Source organism: Merops nubicus, unplaced genomic scaffold (assembly GCF_000691845.1).
Source record: "Merops nubicus isolate BGI_N331 unplaced genomic scaffold, ASM69184v1 scaffold12418, whole genome shotgun sequence".
NCBI classification, from domain to species: Eukaryota; Metazoa; Chordata; class Aves; order Coraciiformes; family Meropidae; genus Merops; species Merops nubicus.
Window position 1 is genome coordinate 19,314 of NW_008628503.1, and position 22,238 is coordinate 41,551.

Below are 22,238 nucleotides of genomic sequence, written 5' to 3' on the forward strand. Positions count from 1 at the left end.
TCAACATGGGCACTATTTTTACAAAAATAATGCCATTGGAGAGACAATATATGTCCTAATATATTTTATTTTGAAATAACCCCCACATTTTAAACTGTTTTTCTTTCACTTCTTTTTCTGCGTTCTGTGTCCTAAGCAAATAAGGCTCAGATAATCACATGCCTCTATGAGTGTATGTCTCTCCCTTCTAATAATTTCCAAATTTCAAATATGAGTGGGACTTAACGGTCTCAAAGGTTCTCAGTTCTTTTAAGATGCATGCAAGTAGGCAGTGGAATGGAGGAAGAAGGTCCCATTAGTGCCCCTAGTGAGGAAGGTGCTGCTGAGGCTTGTGATAAAGGAAGGTGCTGCTGAGGAGTTCAGTTCTAGGACTTCCATGCAGGATACAGTTGTTAGCTCCAGTCAAAAGAGGTGGATCCAGCTGAATATCAGATCATTGTGTGTGAGAGTGTTCAGCCACAGGACACGGATGTGCAAAAAACCAGGCAGTGTGCTTTGTTACTTAGAGAAGCTTTAACATATAATGCCATTATTATATCCAAATTCTTAAATAAACTTTGAAAAGAAAGTTCATTTACTGTGCATATGTTAAGTAGTGTAAGTTTCATGTTATGTAGAAAAGCATGAGGGGAGTCTCCTTCTACTGTTTTTTTGTTGTTGTTGTTGTTTTATGCTCATGTTTTTCTTTGCTTTTACTGTGACAGGTAGTGCCATAGGAGGTGATGATATCATAGCAGGGAACGTGAGCAAGTACGCTGTTCTCCCAGCTGGTTATTGTGGACAGCCTAAAAAAGGACATCTTATATTTGATGCCTGTTTTGAAAGCGGTAAGCTTTTTCGGCATTGTTTCCTGTTACAGAGTTGTCCATGTATTGACACTCCTAACTATATTGCTTATCTTTATAAAAAGTGTCTTAATTCTAAAGTTGCGTTAAATACTAACTCATTGATTCACTTCAGTTAGAGTATGACATAAAATCAGACTGTTCAAATGTAAACAGGGTTGTGAAGTTTATTACCTACAACGTATATTTCATTGGGTTTATCTCTTACTACATGTGGACACATAGCTGGGCTTTATTCTGTTGTTATATACAGTATTTTTAGACAAATTATTAGAGATGTAGGATTTCAAACACGTTATTTTAAAATATAATTTGGGAAAGCTGACCTCGTAAAGTGCCAAGCCCACCCTTGCATATTTAGAAGATTTTACACACATGTATGTGCTGTCTTTAAATCTATTTCTTTCCGTTTCTTGTGGCCTGCTTCTATACTGCTGATGTAAATGGAATTTCTGCCTCTGATGTCAACAGGAGAATTAAACTTTAGGAAGCTACTGCAAATTGGAAAAGAAGTTATTTTACAAGAGATATGGTTAGCATATTATTTTAAAGCGTATTTTTAATCATCTATGCTTATATGCATGTGGAGTGTGTAAGTAAATATACTGATATGAATATATAGCATCGCTTAAATTTTTGTGTTACATATATGTGTGTGTCTCCAGATTTTTAGCTTAAATCTATTATTATTGGCTTACAGACCTACAGAGCACTGTTAAACACCATATGTACAAAAGGCATTTGGCAGGAGAAACTATAGTTTTCAGTATGGTTTATGTGAGAGGTGCTGGTAATGCCAAAACTGCTACAGTGTCGTGTAAAATGAGCTTTTTATGAAGACTTCCATCCCTTAGGGTAGAATACTAGCTGCCAGTTCCTGGATAAATATTAAACTGAGTTATTTAAATCCCTTGATTACATTATGTAAAAGGTGTAAATGATGCAGTGAATAAGAGTATCTTGTTTTTAAGATATGTCTCTGAAGGTTCAGACAATAGTTATGTATTTTAAAAAATACTTCGGATGCTATTTCATAATAATTATGTTTTTATGAATTTTTGTATCAGAAAATGACTTATGAAATTAATCAGTTGGCCAAGCTGAGTAATTTACTTTATTGTGTTAAGCTGCTCTGCAATGAAAAGGATCAATAGCAGCCATCAAATTATTTGTGAAGCAGTGTGAATCATTGCTTGATGGTTTAATTCCAGTTTTTGAACAATAGAATTAATTATATTTTTAAGTTAACATTTATTCAGTTCAAAGGTAATGTTCATACTTTATATACTTTGACAATAATAGCATATGATAGAGGCAGATGCTGTTTGAAATATTGTTTATTTACGTTGTGCTGTGATGAGGCTGTGATGTTGCTTTGCATATTCAGACACCTCCAAAGTCTAAATGTGAATAAAATTAATACCTTCATTTACTTTCTCATGATGATGATGTATTAACAAGAATGATAATATTGTGTACACTTCCTATGTAAATTCACTTTATCTTTTGTTATATGTCAGACAAGTAATTGCTTAGAGTACCTTAACTGGTCAAAGGATGTTAACTGATTATTGGATACTTTATGAAATTGTTATTAAAGCTAAATTCTATCCCCTTCTATTATCCAAACAGTTACTATAAAACATTTACACAGTAGTGTTTTGATGCTCTTTGAGTACCACCTTAAAATGGTAATAACCTATTGGAATTGCCTTTTTTGAAAAACAGGTTATAAAACTGATCCCTCCTGGAGTACTGCATCCAGCTCTGGGGTCCCCACTATAAGAAATACATGGACCTCTTAGAGGAGTCTAGAGAATGGCCACGAGAATGACCAGAGGGCTGGAACCACCCTCCTATGAGGACAGGCTGAGAGACTTTGGGTTGTTCAGCCTGGAGAAGAGAAGGCTCCAGGGAAACCTTAGTGTGACCTTTCAGTATGCAAAGGGGCTTATAAGAAAGACGGAGGAAGACTTTTTACCAAGGTCGTAGGGACAGGACAAGAAATAGTGATTTTAAACAGAAAAATAATAGATTTAGATTGGATATAAGAAGGAAATTCTTTTACTATGAGGGTGGTGAGACACTGAGACAGGCTGCCAAGAAGTTGTAGATGCCCCATCATTGGGAGTGTTCAAGGTGAAGTTGAATGGGGTTTTAAGCAACCTGATCTAGTGAAAGATGTCCATGCCCATGGCAGGGAGGATACTTAAGAGGTATTAAAGTTTCTTTAGAATTAATGTTATGTAAGAATTTATTAAATCTTTAAAAATAAACACAATGCAATTAAAAGACTCAATAGTTAGACTATACAGTGTTTATAACCTTATAACTAATGTAACTTACTTAAGTAGAACTTTTGACGTTGGTTTACATAACATTTTCACTGCAAATGGTCTTGGTCTTGAAGGTATGTTAGGATGGGGCAAAACTGGATGGATAGTGGTACCCATGGAGTGTTTGTTGAAGATTTGCTTTCAAAATAGTAGTTGTGTTAAATGTGACTCCCTAAATGTCTTTCCTGTCTCGGGCTGCAGTCTGTGTTTTCTTGAAAGATCTGGTTAATGAATCTGAATCTGAAGGTTCCCTTTTGGACCTTCATTATTGTTTTAAATAGTGTTGACAAGTATGGATGTGTTTGAGACAGGGAGGTGGGTTTTTATGTTATCTGAAAACCAATGTCCCATTTGCTATTTTGAGGTACCTTCCTCTCAAAAAATCATAAAAAATAAATTGAAATGGGCTTTGGGATTTCTTTTTAGTCCACTCTGTTGTTGAGAGGCAAAGTACACTATTTTTGCCCTTCCTGACAGATATTTATCTATCCTTCCTGGAGACTTGCAGTAAAGAAAGTTTCAATAAAGAAAGCAGCTTTCATGATGCTGCAGTTTGCTCACTATAAGAAACATTTTCTTTCTATGTAGAAATGTTCTTGCAAGAAATGCATTGACTCTTGTCTAGTCCTATAGGCACAGAAAGCAGATCACTCCTTTCTTCTCTTGCTTAATGAAAAGCTGCTATCATATCCTTCCTTGGCCCTTCCCTCTTCAGGTTGAATAACTGCTATTTTTTTTCAATAGTTCCTTTGTGGTCACATTTTCCAAATTTTCTATCAATTCTTCATTTCCTCTAGTCTTTCTCCAGCTGTTCCATGCCTTTCTTGACAGGCCAGTGGTCCAAGGTGAACATGATACTCAGATAAGCTGATGCCGGTACTATGGAGAATTTATTCCTTGACATGCCTTGCAATCTGTTTACTTCTGCTGTTTGACAGTCCAGCCTTTTTCACAATAGCATGGCACTGTTGACTTCTGTAAAATTTATGATCCCTTATACTGGACAGATTCATTTTAGAAGATGACCTACCTAACCAATTTGTGGCTTGTACTTAATTTGCCCTTCACAAATATAATACACCACAGTACAAGAAAGACAATTGAGGTTCTGGAGCATGTCCAGAGAAAGACAACAAAGCTGGTGAGGGGTCTGGGGAACATAACTTATAAGGAGTGGCTGAGAGACTTGGAACTGCTTGATCTAGAGAAGAGGAGGCTGAGGGAAGACCTTGGTCTCTACAGCTCCCTGAAAGGAGGTTGGAGTGAGGTGGATGTTGGTCTCTCCTCCTAAGTAACTAGTGATAGAATGAGAGGCAATAGGTTGTAAGTTGCTGGAAGAGAGGTTTACATTGGATAATAGGAAGAATTTTCTCCCTGGAAGAGTGGGGGTCTTGGCCCAGGCTGCTCAGGGAGGTGGTGTTGTCACCATCCCTGGAGGTGTTCAAAAAACAGTACTTTGAGACATGGTTTAGGGGTCATGGCAGTGTTGGGTTGATGGTTGGACTTGATGATCTTAAAGGTCTTTTCCAACCTTAGGGATTCTATGGTTCTGTAATACTAGTGGAATAATCATTGCTGTGAAATAAATAGTTATTCAAAATTAATAATGAAGGTTGAACCTGTTATAAATAACAGACAGGGAAGGAGAGAGAGAATGATCAACTTGCAGTTCCTATGTCAGGAATTTGAATTTCTGTTTCCCATGGTTCCAGCAAGTGTTCTTGCTGGAATCTTCCTTGTAATCTGTATTAATATTTATGAAAATGTATGAATATATAGTATATATGACTCTAAAGAAACTTTTTACATTAATTTATCATTAGTATGAAAGAAACCAACTCAGATTTTTGCATACCACAGGATAATATTTTGGATAGTGTCAATCTTCACAAGTAATATGAGTTAGTTTCAGGCGAAAATGGAAGCACAGTTATCTATGCATAGAACCAATTTAAAGAAAATAAACATCGTATTTGGAATTTATACATTGGATCAGTTGTAACTCCTTTTCTTGTCGTTCATTAATGCATTAAATTATTAACTCGGGTTTGGTTTATCAGCAATGCAGTATGGTACAAATGCTCACCTTTCATCCTTTCTGTTCTGGCAAAACTGGGAGGTTTTGCAGAGTACAGTGCTTCAGGGAAAAGGATGTATTCAGTCTTGCTATACAAATTAATAGTTCCTGATTGAGTCCAGCCCAGATTTTGATGTAAAAATGTTCTTCAAGGAATCTGGCATCTTCTACTCAAGGCAAATTGGTATTTCAGACACTTTATTTTGTGTGAATCTAAATTACTTTAAAGCTTAATTTAACCATCTGCCCCTACTGTCTTGTGTTGGCCTAGTGCATGTTATTTCTGGTGGCATCAATTTCCTCAATATCCTCTTCTGTGTTTTGGCTAAGATTTGTTTTTATTTGCTTAGTCATTTTTTTCCTGTATGAGATATTTATGGAGATGATACCTCCAGTGCTGGAAAACATCTTCTTTTTCTGGGAATTTACATAACTGCAGTAGCTCTGCTTCTGTATGAGGTAACAAAATTATTTAATTTATTAACTTTACATGATACACACAAAGATTTTTCACATGCATTTTGCAGATAGGACAAAGAGAACATAAAACAGATGTCTCAGTCCTTGAAAAGAGACCAGTATTTTTAAGGAGTTGATGACAGTTCAAGCCTTTGTGCAGAGTCCCAGTCTGATCTTCTGGATCTCCAAAAGGGAAGATGAATTTTGGCAATGACCCCAAAGCATGAGAACTTCAAGGATTTGCCCATTGCTTATGTAGACTGCAAAAATGTCATTTTTGTCAGGATTCAGAGAAAAGAAATATAACTGACAGTGACATCACTTTTCTTCCAAACCCAAGACCATGGCTGAATAGGGCAGAATACAATCGGTCATAGCAGAAACACAATTGCAACTGGACCTGCAAATGGACCACCTTTTTTTCTCACTGACCAAAGACTGTTTGCTGGGTGTAGCCACAAGCTACCTTCACAGCTCCATCACAGAGTGCTTTCAGAGTGGGCTCAAAATGGCTCTAGCTTTTGCCTCCTCAGGCTCCTGATGTAAAGCATGGACATATGAAAACCTGTTGACACTGCCAGCTGTGGCTTCACTGAAGAAAAATGTAAGGGGAATTCAAATATTCCTTTTTTTTGCTATCATGGATGTGTGGGTTGGTCACTCTGGCCTGGATACTTCTGGATTAACCACAGTGCCTTCTGTCTTGCTTGGTAGGTTGTCCTAGGGAACATGGAAGGAAGCTGGAGTTCAGTGGTAGACTGTGGTGTGTTGTGAGGATGGTAAAAAACCCAAGCTCAATGGTTTCTGCTGCTTGTGGCTCAGATTGCATGCTTTATAAGGAGTTTTAAGGATTGAAGGAACAGAGTTGGCTCACAGAGGTTTGTAAATCTCAGCATTCATACTGTTAAATAGAGGGGCTTTTTATAAGGTTTTGAAAATACATATTTTGGCTTGTTAGTCAAATATAATGCTGTTTAAATGTTAAAAATACTGTGTTTCTTGAAATTAGAAATGAAGCTGCTGTCTGCTTTTATTCTCATTTCAACCAAAAAATGGAACTCTGCCAAGAGTCATTAAATCTTCTATCCTTTGGATGAATTCTTATTTTTTAATGAAAAAATGTTATGATTGGGTAGTTTGTGTATTGTGGTTTATATTCAAAAGGTTGTAATTAAAGTTTTGTAAAATTTTAGATTCAATCTCAATTACTGTAAAGCTCATGTTATTATGTTGACTCATGTGCCACCACCTTACAGTGAGAATGATTGATAAACATTAGTTTGTCTTTTCCTACAGCAGGTTTATAAAATATTTGGTGTTAGAAACCTGATTAAAAAAATTTAGTGCTGATAGATTTCAAATGATGTTAATCAGTTGGAAAAAGTTAAGATTTACAATCTGTTAAGAGATCTCATGTGGCTGAGAAGTACTCTCATTTTTGTTAAGGTTTTAAATGTCTTTCTATATTTCAAAAATAGGGTAACGTACTTAGGAAACACTTTGCACACCACTCAAAATTGCAGTAAGTGATTGTAATTCCGCTAATCTCATTGTAACCACTTACAGGCGTGAAACAGGCCATTGAGCTTTAGCATGAAAGATATCTTTTGAACAAAAGCAAAGATAATATAGGATGAATTGCCCTTTGGGGGTGCCTGTGTCCCAGTTGCTAAGACTTCAGACAGCTAAAATCTGGCGAGATTAATCTTACTTGGTATTAATAAAATACTGTAAAATTTGAGTTGCAAAACGTTTCCTGAAATGGACATTTTTGTTTGTAAAGCTTACAACAGATATATTATTATTTCAGCAATGATATCTGTTTTCAGCCTACTTTTGTTGTACTGAGGTGTGGCTGATTAACAAAACTTTATTTTAGTTATTGCCTTACTTGTTGACAGTAATTTATGCTATCTTTCACGTAAAGATATGAAGTGGTCATTGCTACCAGTAAGGATAATTTAGCAAATGCTTCCCTTTTCTGAAAATGTCTGTACCCAGTTCAGAACCGTTCAGTGTTATTCTGTCAGAGTATCAATACCTTTGGACTACTGCAAGCTAGAAGTCACCAAAAATCTAAGAACAAAAGATTTGATTTGAATTCTTTTGTTGTTTTTTAGTGATGACCCAAGGCATAGATTAATGGATGTAGCATGCACAAAGTGGTATCAGTTAACATATATGACATTACTCAGATGTCTCAAACTCCGGAAAAAGCATGTGAATGATTTATGGAATTGATATTAATCTCTTTCCAGTAAATGCATTACTAAAGTTACATGGGAAATGGATGTTACTGCTGTAATGCCAAATTAATTTCTTTCTTGCTAGGTCAGCATTGCAAATGGAACTAAATATTAACCTTTTAAATATCTAAACTGAATAGAGTATGGAAGACATTTTTCCCAACAGGAGAGTACATGGTGTTGATGTGATACTAGATAACAAATACAGCATTAATCAAGTATCTTAACTTGTGGGAAATAGGTATTAATGACTTATGGAGTTAATGACAATACAAGAAGAATTAATATTATAGATTCAGTAAAGAATTAGGATGTTAATTGTGATTGGTGTGCTGATTACAATTTTCACAGTTCATCTTCTGATTATCATACTGCCTTCTTCAAGACCTGCTTCTTACTGTGTTTGCATATCCTCAGCTAGGATACAAACACAAATGTTGATTTGCTATGTGATTGACCTGAGAGGGACCAGAACAAGCAGCTGGAAATGGAAGCAGGAGGATAATTGTAAGTTCAGAGCACATTTTAAACAGTGTCTGCAAGAGGAACAACCAAATAGAGTAGGAAACTTTAATCTGAGAAAAAGACAACTGAGGAAGACTATATTAGACGTCTGCAAAATCATGTTTTAGTCAAAATGTCAATGAACACGAAACAGTGATTCTCTATCTCTTTGTACAGAAACTAAAGGCCATCAAATGAAAATAGCAGTTAATGTGTTGAGAGCAAACAAAGGAGAATGGTTCCTCACATATTGTTTAATTTGAGCTGTGGTGCTTCTTCCTGCAGGATATTATGGATTCTAGAAGTTTACATGTGCCATGCTTTCAAGCAAAAAAAAAAAAAAACAAAACCAACTGACAGGACCAGGGAAGAAAAACCATTTGAGAACTACTAAACACTGACACTATCTCTGGTTCAGAAGGCTCATAAACTGTACGTTGTAAAATGGGGAATTATTCTGGGGACGTATCTTCAAATGATTGGTTTGTTCCCATGGTCTCTTCTCTAGGGATCCATTTCTGGCAGTTACTGGGCTAGACCTTGATCTCACCTGATAGATATGTCTGGTTGAATAGTTAATCACTTTTAGTATGTATGATAGCCTCATATTATTTTCTAAGAGCAGATTACATGTTATAGTTACGAGCCAAAATTAACATCACGCAAAACTATAATTTGATCAGATAATAGGAAGGAAAATCTTGTGGTTATTCCATCCAAACTAATTTTCTTAGGGAGATAGTGGTTGAAGATGGTGTGCTAACAGTAACAACAGTTGTCCAGAACACATCTGATGCAGATCCATTCTTAAGATTATGCACTATACTTTCTTGGTACTCTCATTTATATCAGGCTTCCAGGTTTCGGTAGGATTTTTGTACACTTGCTCTTTGACAGAGAGGGAATTTTAAAAAGTAAACAGTGAAGATACTTTAAAAAAAGATGTTTAATTTTAGAGAATAAGCAGAAGGGTTTTCATATATACCAGGTTTGGAGGTAACTTTTCCAGTTTCCATTTTTCTGGCTCTGTTCAAAATTTTCTATCTGGAAAAATGAGAGAGGGGAATACAAGAAAGAATAGCAATGTCCCTGCCAGTGTGAAGGAACATTACATTACACAGCACAAATATCCTTATCTGAATGTACAATCACTGAAATAAATGCAGCTGTGCTTATTTCAGCATAATCAGATATATTTGAATATAAAATAATTGACATAAATGCAGCTGTGTTTATTTCAAATTGCACATGTTAATATGAACATGAATGTGACATCAGTTATTCATGGATGTATAGAGGTATGTATATGTCATTGCACAATAGAGGCCTGCGACATTTGAAAGTATGAAGTAAAAAATCTAGCTCAGTTTGTGCTTTACCTAAAAATTTTTATATTGGCATTCGAAGTTACTGATTAAGAGATGCAAAATCCTTCTCATATAAAATCCCTGGATTTGAATAAATCTATAGTTATTCTATAGAGTACCAGGTGACCTATTCTTCAGTTACTGGCTAGGGAAATAATTGCTTTGAATAATTGCTTCTTAAAATAGCTGCTCATGTTAGTTATCAGTGATTGGTAGGTCCAGGTCAATATCTTCTGATGGGTGTATTGCAGACCTTAACTTTAACTTAGATTTTTGTCTGATTTTGAGTCTTAAAAAGAGCTGTCAACCACCCTCCTAGAATTTCATCTTGCTGGGTTTTCAGAACAAGGGAAAATACTGTGAAAAGCAGTGCCAGTGGTAAAATTTTGGCAGTTTATATTCTTAGGAATGCTTCTTCTTGCTGTTTGCCAAGGTTCTCTGCCTTCATTGTCCTGTTTACATCCTTAACCTCTGTGTTTTTAAGTCAGAGCCATTCAGAACTAGAAGAAGTGGAAAAGTGTTCCTTGCTTATGCAGATGGTGCTATGTAGATGATCAGAAGGAATAGTTGTACTCAGAATGAAAGATCAAGTGACATCAGAACAGTAAATATTTTGGAGCTAAGAGATACTAGAAAGGTATTCTTTTCTTCTGAGAGAAAGGTTGAAATATTCTGCTAGACTAAATAGAGGTATTTTGTTCTGTTAGTTCAATAACCTCTAATATTATTCCTATTTTGCAGAAGACAGTAGCACAAAAGACACGGTTCTTGACTGCCTAACACCTTTTGTAGTAAACTTCATCTGTGTGAAGTGAGTGCAAAATGGGTGAGAGATGTTAAGGGTGCTTTTGCATCAGTTTCATCTGAACCAAATGATGAATGAAATTTAGGAAATCTTATCTCTTCTATTATGTCTACTAGATTCAATAAAATAGCGATGCCATAAAGAGTAAGGGAACAGAAGGAAAGGGACCAAAGAGGAGAAAATACATCTGAAAGGTTTGCACCAGGTCTTGCACTCAAAGGGCTGTGGCCCATGCTGCAGAGCCCTGTGGTGCTGCTGTGTGACATGCACCATGTGGCGCTCCTGATTTGCTCTGTAGGGGTCTTGGGCAGCACGGACAGCGAGGACAATATTTCTTTTCCTTTATCTCAGCTTTCGATAAATTTATACCTTTGTATGGTCACTTTTTTTTTAATGAGTAGAAGACCCTGGAACAGGCTGTGTGGAGAGGCTGTGAAGACTTCATCCGTGGTGGTATCCAAAACCTAAGTAGCTGAAGCACGGATCAACCTCCTCTTGCTGACCCTGCTCTGAGCAGGGCGGGTGGACTAGGCAATCTCCAGAGATAATTTAGAAATCATTTAGAAGATTACATTTACTCTTCCCCCGCCCCTCCAAAATGAAAATACACTTCAGATAGATTCTGTTCTTCCTGTTGTTCTCTAAATTGTTTTAAAATTCTCAACTGCCTGCTGTTCCAAAGTTAAGGAGCCAAATTGAGATATTTGCTTGTTTGAACTGCCAGTGTAATGCAAGAAGAGACAAAACATTCTGAAATACATCAATCTGTACTTTTGAAAGAATAGTGGTTGAAAAACATACTTTGGAAGAGGTGTTTCTGCATAACCTAAAAATATTTTTATTTTCAGATTGATACGATCTGATTTTAGAAGAAAATATTCTAGACTATTTTGCTCAGCCTAACAGGAATTTGGATACAAGTTATTAGGTAGGAAACATTATTTTGGATACATGCAGAGCTTCTTTTGCTTTTATTGATTCTGTTTAGTAACCTAATTGCCTTCTAGGTTCAGGATTTAACATGCTAATTTTGATTTACTGTTTGTCTTTCTGAAAACAAACTGGGAACAAACTATGTGTTATCACTGAGCGTTCTTTAGACAGCTACTGGAATTCCAGGATCTTCTACAATAACATAATGTGTAGGTAAATTACCGTAATATATGAAGAGTTATTATATTCTAACAATTAGAATCACATCTATTTTTCTCTCCTCTGAAGCTGTAAGAACTTTTTTTCCCATAAGAACTATTGTTGCTACTGTACTACATGATGAATAATTCATTTTTGGTAACCTTTTCTAAGATTGTAAATGAATGTCAAATTTCTGATGTGAAAACCTTCTAAACCTTTTTCACAAATGTGATATAAAAATACATAGAGCTAATTCACCTGGAATATTTTTTCTTTCAGCATTTTGGTGGATGGCTGAATGAATTACGTGCACAGTGAATTTTGAAACGACTGATTTTTTTTTTTTTTTTTACATTTGTGTTCCTCTTTTTGTCATCTTATTTGCATTTTTTATTTAATTATATCAAGGTGCATTTACATAATGCTTTCCATTTCTTTTATGTTACTGTTAGGTTGTATGATGGAATCTCTGCAATGCTCTAGTGATGGTATAAATGCACATTGTGTGGGCACAGTCAAATTAGATTGCATGGCAATGTTAGCGCAACCCAAAATGTCTGGAGACAGGCTAAATACTGAGCTGGTTAGTTCACTCTCAGTTTTATGCCGTTACAGATATATTTGCTGCCAGAATACCAGCGGTGGCTCATTTGTGTTTGAGCTGGGAAGGTGACGTAGGATGATGCACTTGTTCCTGTGAAATGGATTGTAGATATACTCCTTACTAAACAGTCAAGACAAGGAATGGAACAGCAGTGTTGTCCATAGTTTATACTTTCATCTGAAAAAGAAAAGATGCTGACAAGTTGAAACTTGTCTTTTGGTTATTACTGCATGTATTTCTGTTTCAGTAGTTTCAGGACTGATCCATTCTCGCTTATCTCAAACACTCGTCACCTTGATTATCTTACTAGATTATCACAATGTTATCCTGCCTGTTATTTCTCTGCATTTTTATAAATATTATTGCTGAATTACCTTCTTTTGTATGTTGAGAGAATGTTGAGTCACACTTCTTGAGCCTGTACATTGACTGCAATATCAAATTAAACCTTGTTATCCTCATCTCTAGGACTCTGTGTTATCAGCCTTCCATTAGCATCTCTTTAGTTTTTCATTATTCACATCTGTACGCTCTTCTTTATCCTTTTGGATTTAGTGATCCATTTATTTCATTCCCACATATTTGCATTTGCATTTTCATCAGTAAACACTTTTGTCCCTTTTATTTCAGCCACGGTTTTCCATTTTCATGTTACTTCTCCTGCAAATATTCCTACTACTCTTCCTTGAAAGATACTGCTAAACTCATCTTTCAAAAATTATTTGTCTTTTAAAATTTTATTTTTTATTTATAGGAACTGGAATCTGGAACTGTTGTCCTGATGTTTGGTGATTATTTGTCTGCAGGTTCTTTTGGACAGGAAGTGTTTCTTACCAAAAAACTTCAACTGTGCCCTTTAAATCTTTTCTCAAGCACAGGTTCTATGTTGGCAAGAGTGCCTTGTCCAGGGCAGAGATCAATGGAAAAATACCTACAAAACCATGATTACTTTTGGCTTTGGCTCAGATTATAACCTTATGAAACTTTCTCTGAACTAATAGTCATGTGGCAATTGGGAAAATGTTCTGTTATTCAGTGGGCCAGAGGTCAGGAAGAGTGGACACTAGAAGAAAGCTGATTAGATGGCATCAAAATAGGAACATTCCGCATGATTACAATCAAATTCAATTAAAAGTTTCTGCCCAATATGTCTGTAGTGTAACAATCATTATGACATTTAGATGCTACTTAGGATGTGCATACATGGCTTCCAAGATCTTTAATTTTGTTTTCTCTTTAGAACATTAGCCTAGGTAATAATAGCTTATGCTTATAATACCTTACTGTGGGAGATCACCGTGTACTTTACAAAGTGCTTTTGTTTTCATTTTATATTTCAGAAATCTGAGCCTCACAGAAGAGCTCAGGTGTTATACAGTGGAATCACCATTTGAAGCATTTTGACATTATCTTCTTTGAAGTACACTAATTGGATTTAAGCCCACACCTTTGATTACTCTTTAAAGTTGAACAGAGTATGTGTCATTCTGAATCACGATGGATAAGACGGACTTTTCTTTTGTAGGCATGCTATTTTAGAGTCTGCCATGCTTCAACAGATACTAGGAATAATAGATATTATTTCAGATATAATGTAACAATAGCTGATATTATTTCAGCAGTACAGGAGAACTTAAATACTGATGGAAAAATTGTGTTAGGTTATCTCCGCTGACTCAGACTGATGAAAAATGAACCAGCTGAGTAAAGGAAGAGTGGGGAGAATGAACATTGTCTTTTGCAAGCTAGTCAGTTTGGGCTGATTTAGCCTAGATGAGGAGATAAACAATATTGTGTGCTTTGAGATTACTGTAACAAAGTTTGTTAGCTGAGAACAGTGACTAGGAGACATGTCAAATTGTTGATTCATGTGAGAAAGATAATACAAACTAAATCACAATTATCAAGTGATAGTAATACAACTTTCTGACTTCAGTATTCTTTCTATGTGGCTTCATAGCAATAGCCAATGTAGGCTAATATATTGTAACAAAAAAAAATTCTAAACCATATGAATTGGAAAATGTGGAGAACATTAAGTATAGGCCAATAAATGCAATCTAGTGTGATTTTACTGTGGGCTATCGTTTGAAAGATTTAGCTTGTGAATTAGTTCACATCTTGCAGAAAGATTTCAAGACCAAGAAAATCTAACCAAATAAAATAAACTTATTTATTAGTAATATTCTTTATTAACATGTTTTAGCCTTATAGAATCATTAAAGTTGGAAAAGACCTCAAAGATCATCAAGTCCAACCATAGTAATAAATAATTTTGTCTTTTGGTAATAGAGAACCCACCCCCCCCCCCACAAAAAAAAACAAAAAAAAACCCCCCCCCCCCCCCAAAAAAAAAAAAAAAAAAAAAAAAAAATTAGCCAGTCATTACTCTGTTTTCATTATTGTTTGCCAGATGATAGCAGAAGAATATCCTGATACAGTTTGGGTATCGTTATGTCAAATGCTTTGCAAAGAAACGTGGAGGAGGCTTGGTTTCTTATGAGAGTACCATCCAGTGTAATTGAATTGTAATGTACACACGAGTGGTGCTACCTTGAACCACACAATGTTCATTGGCTGTGCTCAGGCTAAGGTCTGTTTTTGTGGGTTCTGTTTCAGTTTGGGTTCTAGGCCTTATCAGTAGTAAGAAACAGAAAACAAATGCAACAATAATAAGAAAAAGGGGGGGAAAAAAATACTAATATCTATATGACTGTCTGATCCCTGGTTCTGCAGGGGCCAGATCCCTCAGCGAGTATAGAATTGTTTTTTGCAAGTGAGGCTTTGTATATGCTTAACAAAATTAATTTGCTGATTACAAAAATATTAGGTTTTTTAAAAGATATGCCTGATAATTCTTCAGGTTTCTTGATAGCCCCTATTATAGTCTTATTTGTAAAATAAATATTTTTGTTTATTAATTGATATTTACAATACTCCTGCCACCCTAGTGAACTATAGGAAGCTGCCCACTCATTCAGAATTAGAAGCCCTTTTAATTTTAATTCCTAAATTATAAACTATTTCCATCCTTAGAGTGGACAGTGGGACTTTCATTTTTCTTATGCATCTGGGATGTTCAAAAGCAGAAGGTCCTTCTGTTGCTGACTTCCTTGCACATCAGCAGTTTGAGTGAAAGACATTTTTCAGCCACAGAGGTAATGTTTTCATGTCAGTATGGTAAAAATGTGAAAATGAAGAAATGGAGTTCCTGATTTTGAAAAGTGCCTCCTGAAAAAGCCTGTCTATTTGATTAGAGCTAGGGACATTAATATATATTTTATTCAAAATTTTTTCTACTACTGATAGTAGCATTTAAAAATTGTCTACTATTACATTAAATAGCCATATGTTTATTTCTATGCAAATTAAATGAAAGAAGTACACATTATAAAAGTTAGAGCTAAACTATTAAAATTAGGAATCACAAATAATTACTTCTTACGGTGATCATTGTTTTGTTATGCAACTGCTTGCACAGTATTTCATGATGGTAATAAGTCTTTCTAATGCATTTAATAGAGAGATTTTTGTATGTCACAATGAATGTATGCATATAGATTCAAGCTCAAATTGAAATTAACCTTGGAGGTACTTAAAGAAACAATTTTAATTAACCCTTTTATCTCATAGTTAATATACTTTATGTGCTAAAGGACTTATATTAATACCCCAGCAGCTTCTTATATGAGAACAAATAATTATTTTTAACATTAGATTTTGGTACAAAATGACCTTGCTATGGATTCACTGGCAGGGTGTACTATTAGAAGTACAATACAGTATATAACAAAAGTAGTGGGTTTTGTTGTTATTTTTAATTGAAAAGGTTTAATCCGTCTTTAGGTTCTTACATAAATAGAGGTAAAGTGGCACCTCTCTTTAGAAATCCAGTAAGACTAATTTTGAATAGAAATAGTACTTCTAAATATGTGTGTATGCCACTGCTTTTGAAGACAAAAGCAACATTTGAACTTTATAATTGTCCAAGGTCACCTCATGTCCACGAGAAACAATAATACAGCTCAATAGTCATTGTATTGTGATTTAGGTACTGATTGCTTTAAAAATACTTGTAAGAAGTCTGTTTTGAGACTCTACATTTTTTAAAAACTTTTTTTTTTTTTGAAGACTGTGGTCATACCAAACATGGACCAAATAAACTTGGATATACAGACAAATAAAAGAAAAATTAATCCATGTAATTAGAATCCTAAATCAAGCTTAACTGGGCATCTTGATAGGCTAGAAACTTCTGGATGTTCAAAGAATTACTGGAAGAGCAGAAAAAGTCTGCATCTGATGATTGGCTTTGTCTATTAGCATTGGAGCATCTTTCAAAACTGTGCCTTTATATAGTCCAGACCTCCCACTTAGCTCACCAGCCAAGGTTTTGCAAATAGTGTATTGACTTAAATATGCCTCTGACTATACTTTCCACTTCAGCCTATATATAGACCTAGGTAATAGGAGGAAAATTGGCCAGCTTTTGTGTTATGGATTTCTTTCTTAATGCAGAGTAAATGTCACAAATATCAGGGCATCTCAGCTGAAGACCTACTAAAGGGTTATGATAATGTGCCTCCTTCTTAGGAACAAACTGAGATCTCTAAGAACAAATGCTATCTGTCTTTCTTAGCAGATGGATAGAGATCAGACCTGCAGTAAGATGGAAAGACTCAGAAGCCGAGAACAGGCCTGTCAATTATGAGGCTACACTTCCTCTTCTAGCAGCTCTGAGCTTCTTATTAGTGTATCTAGGAAGAGCTTACTTGCCCCTGTTTCGTGGATGTAGTCCTCCTCTGGTCTCCCTGTCTCATACCCTTCCAGCCCCCTCTGGATTCTCTGGCTCCTATTAATTGCCTGCTAATATAGCTGCAATTAAAGAGCTGTTTCTTCAGCATGTTTCAGTTGTAGTAATTCCCTGTTTTGACAGTTGGAAAGGCTTCGGTTGTGTTGAGACCCAGCTGGCAGAGGTGATGAGTTTTTTTTCCACTGTAGTGGCAGCATTTGCTTAGGAAGAAATGGGACTTAATAGTCATATTTCATAGGGCTTTTAAAGTCATGGTTTCCTCTGGGATTGTGTGTTGAAGATAAAGGTGAAAGGTAACAGGAAAAGAGAGGGTAGATTTTGTTGGCATGGAGGAAAAGGGAAGATCGGAAATTCTTAGTTACAAAGACTTTCCTTTAGTATCCTATCTCCTTTTCATGAGGTGTGGAGGAGCTGAATACTAAGGGTATGCTGAGAAGGATCTACCTGGTTTTACGAGTTGATTGACTATGGCACTTGAATTGTACCCAAGTGTATGCAGAGTATGTGAGAAGCAGATGTTAAGGAGAATCAGAGAGGGAAATTTGGAGGTGTCTCTTACAGTGTTGATTTGGTGATGTTGAAGTTTTCTGTTAAAACTCATTGAAACAGATATTATTTGTTTCATTCCCCTGTCAAAAGGGGAATGAGAGAGCAAAGTGGAACTGTCTAGAGGGAGGGGAGATTTCACCTGCCACTGAGAGCTGCTGAGCCTGCTCAGAAGTGAGGTGCTTGTAGAGCACAGTGCCATGGACAGCAGATGAGGGTGCAACAAGCAGGGAGAATGAGAAACTGTTGAGAAATACAAGGAATAGCTACAGAGTTAGCCATAGAGGTGACAGTATTTTCCTGGAGACCCAGTGGAGGCTGTCTAGACTTTTTTTTTTTTTTTTTTTTTTTACAATTCTAGCAAGTTCACTGAGTAGGAAACAAAAGGCAATTGTGGGAACAGTGCCTGCTTGCAAAGGCACAGTGGGCAGGGGAGATCTGGTTTGATTTTTATTCCTTCTTGCTTAGACATTTTGAGTTTTCTTTATTTAAAAGCCAATTAATCTAGTTTATTATATAGTAACCCCCCCCTGCTTTTATCATTAACATAGCAGATTGAATTGTAAGAAGTAGATCTGTTCTAGGATACGTATTTTCATTGCTGACTCCCTGTTTACAGTGGTCTTCCTCTCGAGTTCTTGCCTTGCCCTTCCCTTGCCCTCCTCTCCCCCCATGTTTTAGGCATCATTTGCTGATGAAATCCTCACTTTGTGTTAACATGGGGAGTAAAATAAGATGTTGATGGCTTGGATTCCTGTTGGTATTATGATGAACCCTGAGTAGAGAGAGTGATGTGCTGTCACTCTCACCATAACTGTCCAAGGTTGAGAATTTTATTACATCTATCAAAATATCTTTTTACTTTCATCTGAAAATGAAAATACATTGAATAAATTCCAGTTTACACTTGAGCTGAGCAGTGTACTCACTTATATATATATAAAATTAAACTTGGTTTCCTGAGGAGTTTTATCTGTTAATACAATTTTTGTTCCTGCTTTATGACAATCATCATGTATGGATTTTATATTTTTTTTTTCTTTTACCACCACAGTTTGAAGTGAGAGCATTAAGTTAAATTAATTTGCCTTTGGTTGGCAAAGGGTAATAGTAGTAGTACTTTAACAGCTGTTTGCTTTCCTGAATTGTCCTTGCAGCTGAAATTGCTTTTGTATCTAAACAGCAAAATGTGTTTATAGGGCTACAGAATATGGAGATAAATTCTGCCTGTCAAACGGATATTATTTGGGCTTTTTTGTGCTCTGTCTGGGAGTGGATCCTGACTACAGCACTTTCATTCGAAGCTGTGTGTGCCTTTGGACATCTTACAGGACTGTTTGTGGAGCTTTTCTGTTTGATTTATGACCTTGCCTGTGTGGACTTCTGATCAGATTTTATTCTCATTTGGTGCGAGAGGGGCTAATTATGAAAGTGACAAAGACTCTTTCATTGTGCTAAAGCTTTTTGAATGACAAAAAGGGGGCTTTAAATTAAAATGAACTTTAACAAGGCATTTTCACATTGAAGTGATACACACTCTACCACTGATAGAGTAATTCATTTTCACCCCTTTCTGATTCTATAAACACATTGTCTCACAAGATCAGTAATTTTTTACCTCTCAGGTTAATGAAGAGCGGATGGTAGACCAATGAATTTTCTTTTTTTTGCAGAACTGTTTTGACATTCTTAATTTTTTCTTAAATATCAAAGAAAGGACAAAGAGCTATGATTTTATTGCATTAATATTAATAATAATTTATCTACCAGAAAAAACATTTAAATATCACTTGACATCTGCAGAGAGAGATTAATGTTTAATTTACTACAAACATAGAAATACTTTGAAATAAAAGGAAATGCTTTTGGATTTGGCAAAATGAAAAAAAAAAACAAAACAAAACAAAACAACACCAAAAAATCCCCAACAAAGCAACCACCAAACCCAAAAGGCAGACATTCAGCTATAATAAAATATTCTAGCTTTAGCAGAAGAGAAAACCATGTTGGTGCCATCTAAAATGTCAATATTTAAATTATCACTTCTGATTGAAGAAATAACATCAGCAACATAGTTTTTTAAGGTCTAATTTAAGCTTTAAGTAAACAAAGATAAATGAGAATAAGCGGTTCCCTGTTATATTCATGTGGGTACTGTTAAGAAGGTCTGGTGTAAATGCTATCAGTTTCATAAAAACAAACCAATATATTGTAGTTCCTTGATACTATGTAATTACATATAGTTCATTGGAGTAAAGGTAGTGCTATTTCACAATTATTGGTAAGACTGGAAGTCAAAGAGGGCTTCTAGAACAGGCTGGTGACTGGAGGAAAGGAAAATTGCAAGGCATAGGAGTTGGAAAATTATATAAGTGAAAATACAGGAACAAATTCCATTACCTACAAAAGGATCAAAATGCTGTATAATAAAGAGAACTACGGAAATCACCTTGTTCTGCAAAAGTACCTCAGACTAGGAACTGCAGCAGAGGAGTAGGTGAACAATGAAGTTGAGTATCGGTCTAATCTGATGAAATGGCTTAAAATGTACCTAGACTGCATGAAACTGTCTGTAAATTTTTTCATGGAGATTATAGGATTTTACTTCTAGGCAATGAAATAATGGGATTAATGTATTGAATGAGAATAACATTCATAGCCCCCAAACTGTTCTTGTGACTAGTTTGATAATGGCATAGAGAGCCAAATTCAGTTTCATAATAAACTAAAATAAGACTGTTTGGATCCAGTATTTGTACTGAAAGTCTATCCTTACAGTAGATCATTGATCAAGGAAATTTTTGTATAAGATACAGAAAGAAAAAAATTAGCTATAAAATCAGTAATTCTGTAGTTTAAGTTGTTCTTCAGGATCCATCTCAAAAAGCAAGACTCTTTTAGAAGACAGTAGCTGGAGCCTTTATTTACAGCTCTGGTGACTTTGTAGAGGTCCTTGAGAATATAATTTAACTATAAATCTCCAGACTGATTGAGGTTTCCATCAATTAATTTTCCTCAAATGCCAGTTTCTAATTATACTATGGAAGGATTCCCCTAGAAAAATGGTGGTTCTGTGTATCTGGCACCAAACTAGGCCAAATGCAGAATTACAGCATCACCGTAAGGTAATAAATTAACAGAAGTACCCTCACTTGTCGGAGGAAAGAGCTGTTTTGCCTTTTGCATGATGAGAATTCACAGGGTCTTTGCAAAATGAAGACTATATTGAGTAGAAAGCGTTACATAAGTAGGGCTAATGCCATGTACTTACGTATAAAGAATATGCAGCTTTAAACATTTTTAACTGTTTGTAATGTGTTGCTTGCACACAGGCAGCAGGGACATATGGGAATGTTTTAGAGGCTATAGACAGCTATAGATTTCAGTGCTGTAGACTGAGCATCAGTCCCTAACAACGTCGTTAGATATGTTTCTCCCTGTCTGTACTGGTAATGGTACATCCCACTGTGGTACAGGAGTTTAATATTCCCTGGTACGCCTTGGTGGTTGCTTCCATGGTTAAGGCTGCAGACGTTGTTATAATTTATTTATTAACTTATTAATTATTTATTTAGGATAGCACCCATTATATGCTAAGTGCCTTCCAAACAGAAATTTCCCCAAATGCTTTTCCTTTAAGAGCTTTGCTCTGAAAGATGTGATATGTACGCACTCCTGAGATACCCATTTTGATAGCACAGGCTTTGTTAAAGAGAGATGAGTTTCGTGACACTAATACCAAACCTCTTTGTACTCTGATTTTCCTTTAACAAAGGTTCACTGCCACGGATAAATAACTGCCCATCTGTCATTGGAAGCCTTTGGGGAACTGATAAAGGAGGAGGAGAGAAATCAGTAGCTTCCAGTTTTTCTGTGGATTTGGTGGTTGTGGTATGGTGGGTGTGCAGTGGCCATCTTGGGGCATGGGCCTCTGATTTGTAAGTGTTCTTGACACTAGCTGTTGAGTTGATGCATTGCCACTTTACTGCTGCCAGTTTTGGTATTTAGCTGATTTTGTAACTGTATCTGAAGAATTTATGCTGCTGTCTTGGGCTCTACTGCTACTTTTGTGACTCATAAGAATCTCACAGATGTGGGAGAAGGAGTCGAGAGACTGGCTCTGTTTTATCCATCCTTTACAATTTGCTTACATAGTGGACATTGACATTTTGTTCTTCACAGCTGCAGGTTTTTAGGTCCTTTGGTGGAAAGCATCAGCATTTATTGATAAGGGCAGTTTTGAAATAAGGTTCTTTGGATGCAAGTGATTAAATATCAATCTCATTTGATCAAAACTATTGAATTCCTTCAACAAGATTTTATTGTATAATTTCTTTATACATATCTAATGTATACATAATGATATTTATTGTATATTGGGCTTGTATATTGTGCTGTTTTGCTTATGGTGGTTTTTGAACAATGATGATCACTAAATCTTCAGGATTACTTGTTGCTGGTTTTCATTGTGCTCCAAACTGGGATCACCATTAAGACTGCTT

The 22,238-nt window shown here is 35.8% G+C and overlaps 1 protein-coding gene across 1 annotated transcript in view; it reads left to right on the forward strand.

Annotated features, from left to right (window-relative positions):
* The first annotated feature begins 676 nt into the window (after positions 1-676).
* Positions 677-22,238, forward strand: part of LOC103779043 (cytosolic carboxypeptidase 6-like) — a 30,483-nt gene continuing 8,921 nt past the window's right edge. The window contains exon 1 of the mRNA XM_008946660.1: positions 677-827. Within this exon, the coding sequence (XP_008944908.1) occupies positions 677-827 (151 nt within the window). The remainder of the gene's footprint in view (positions 828-22,238) is intronic.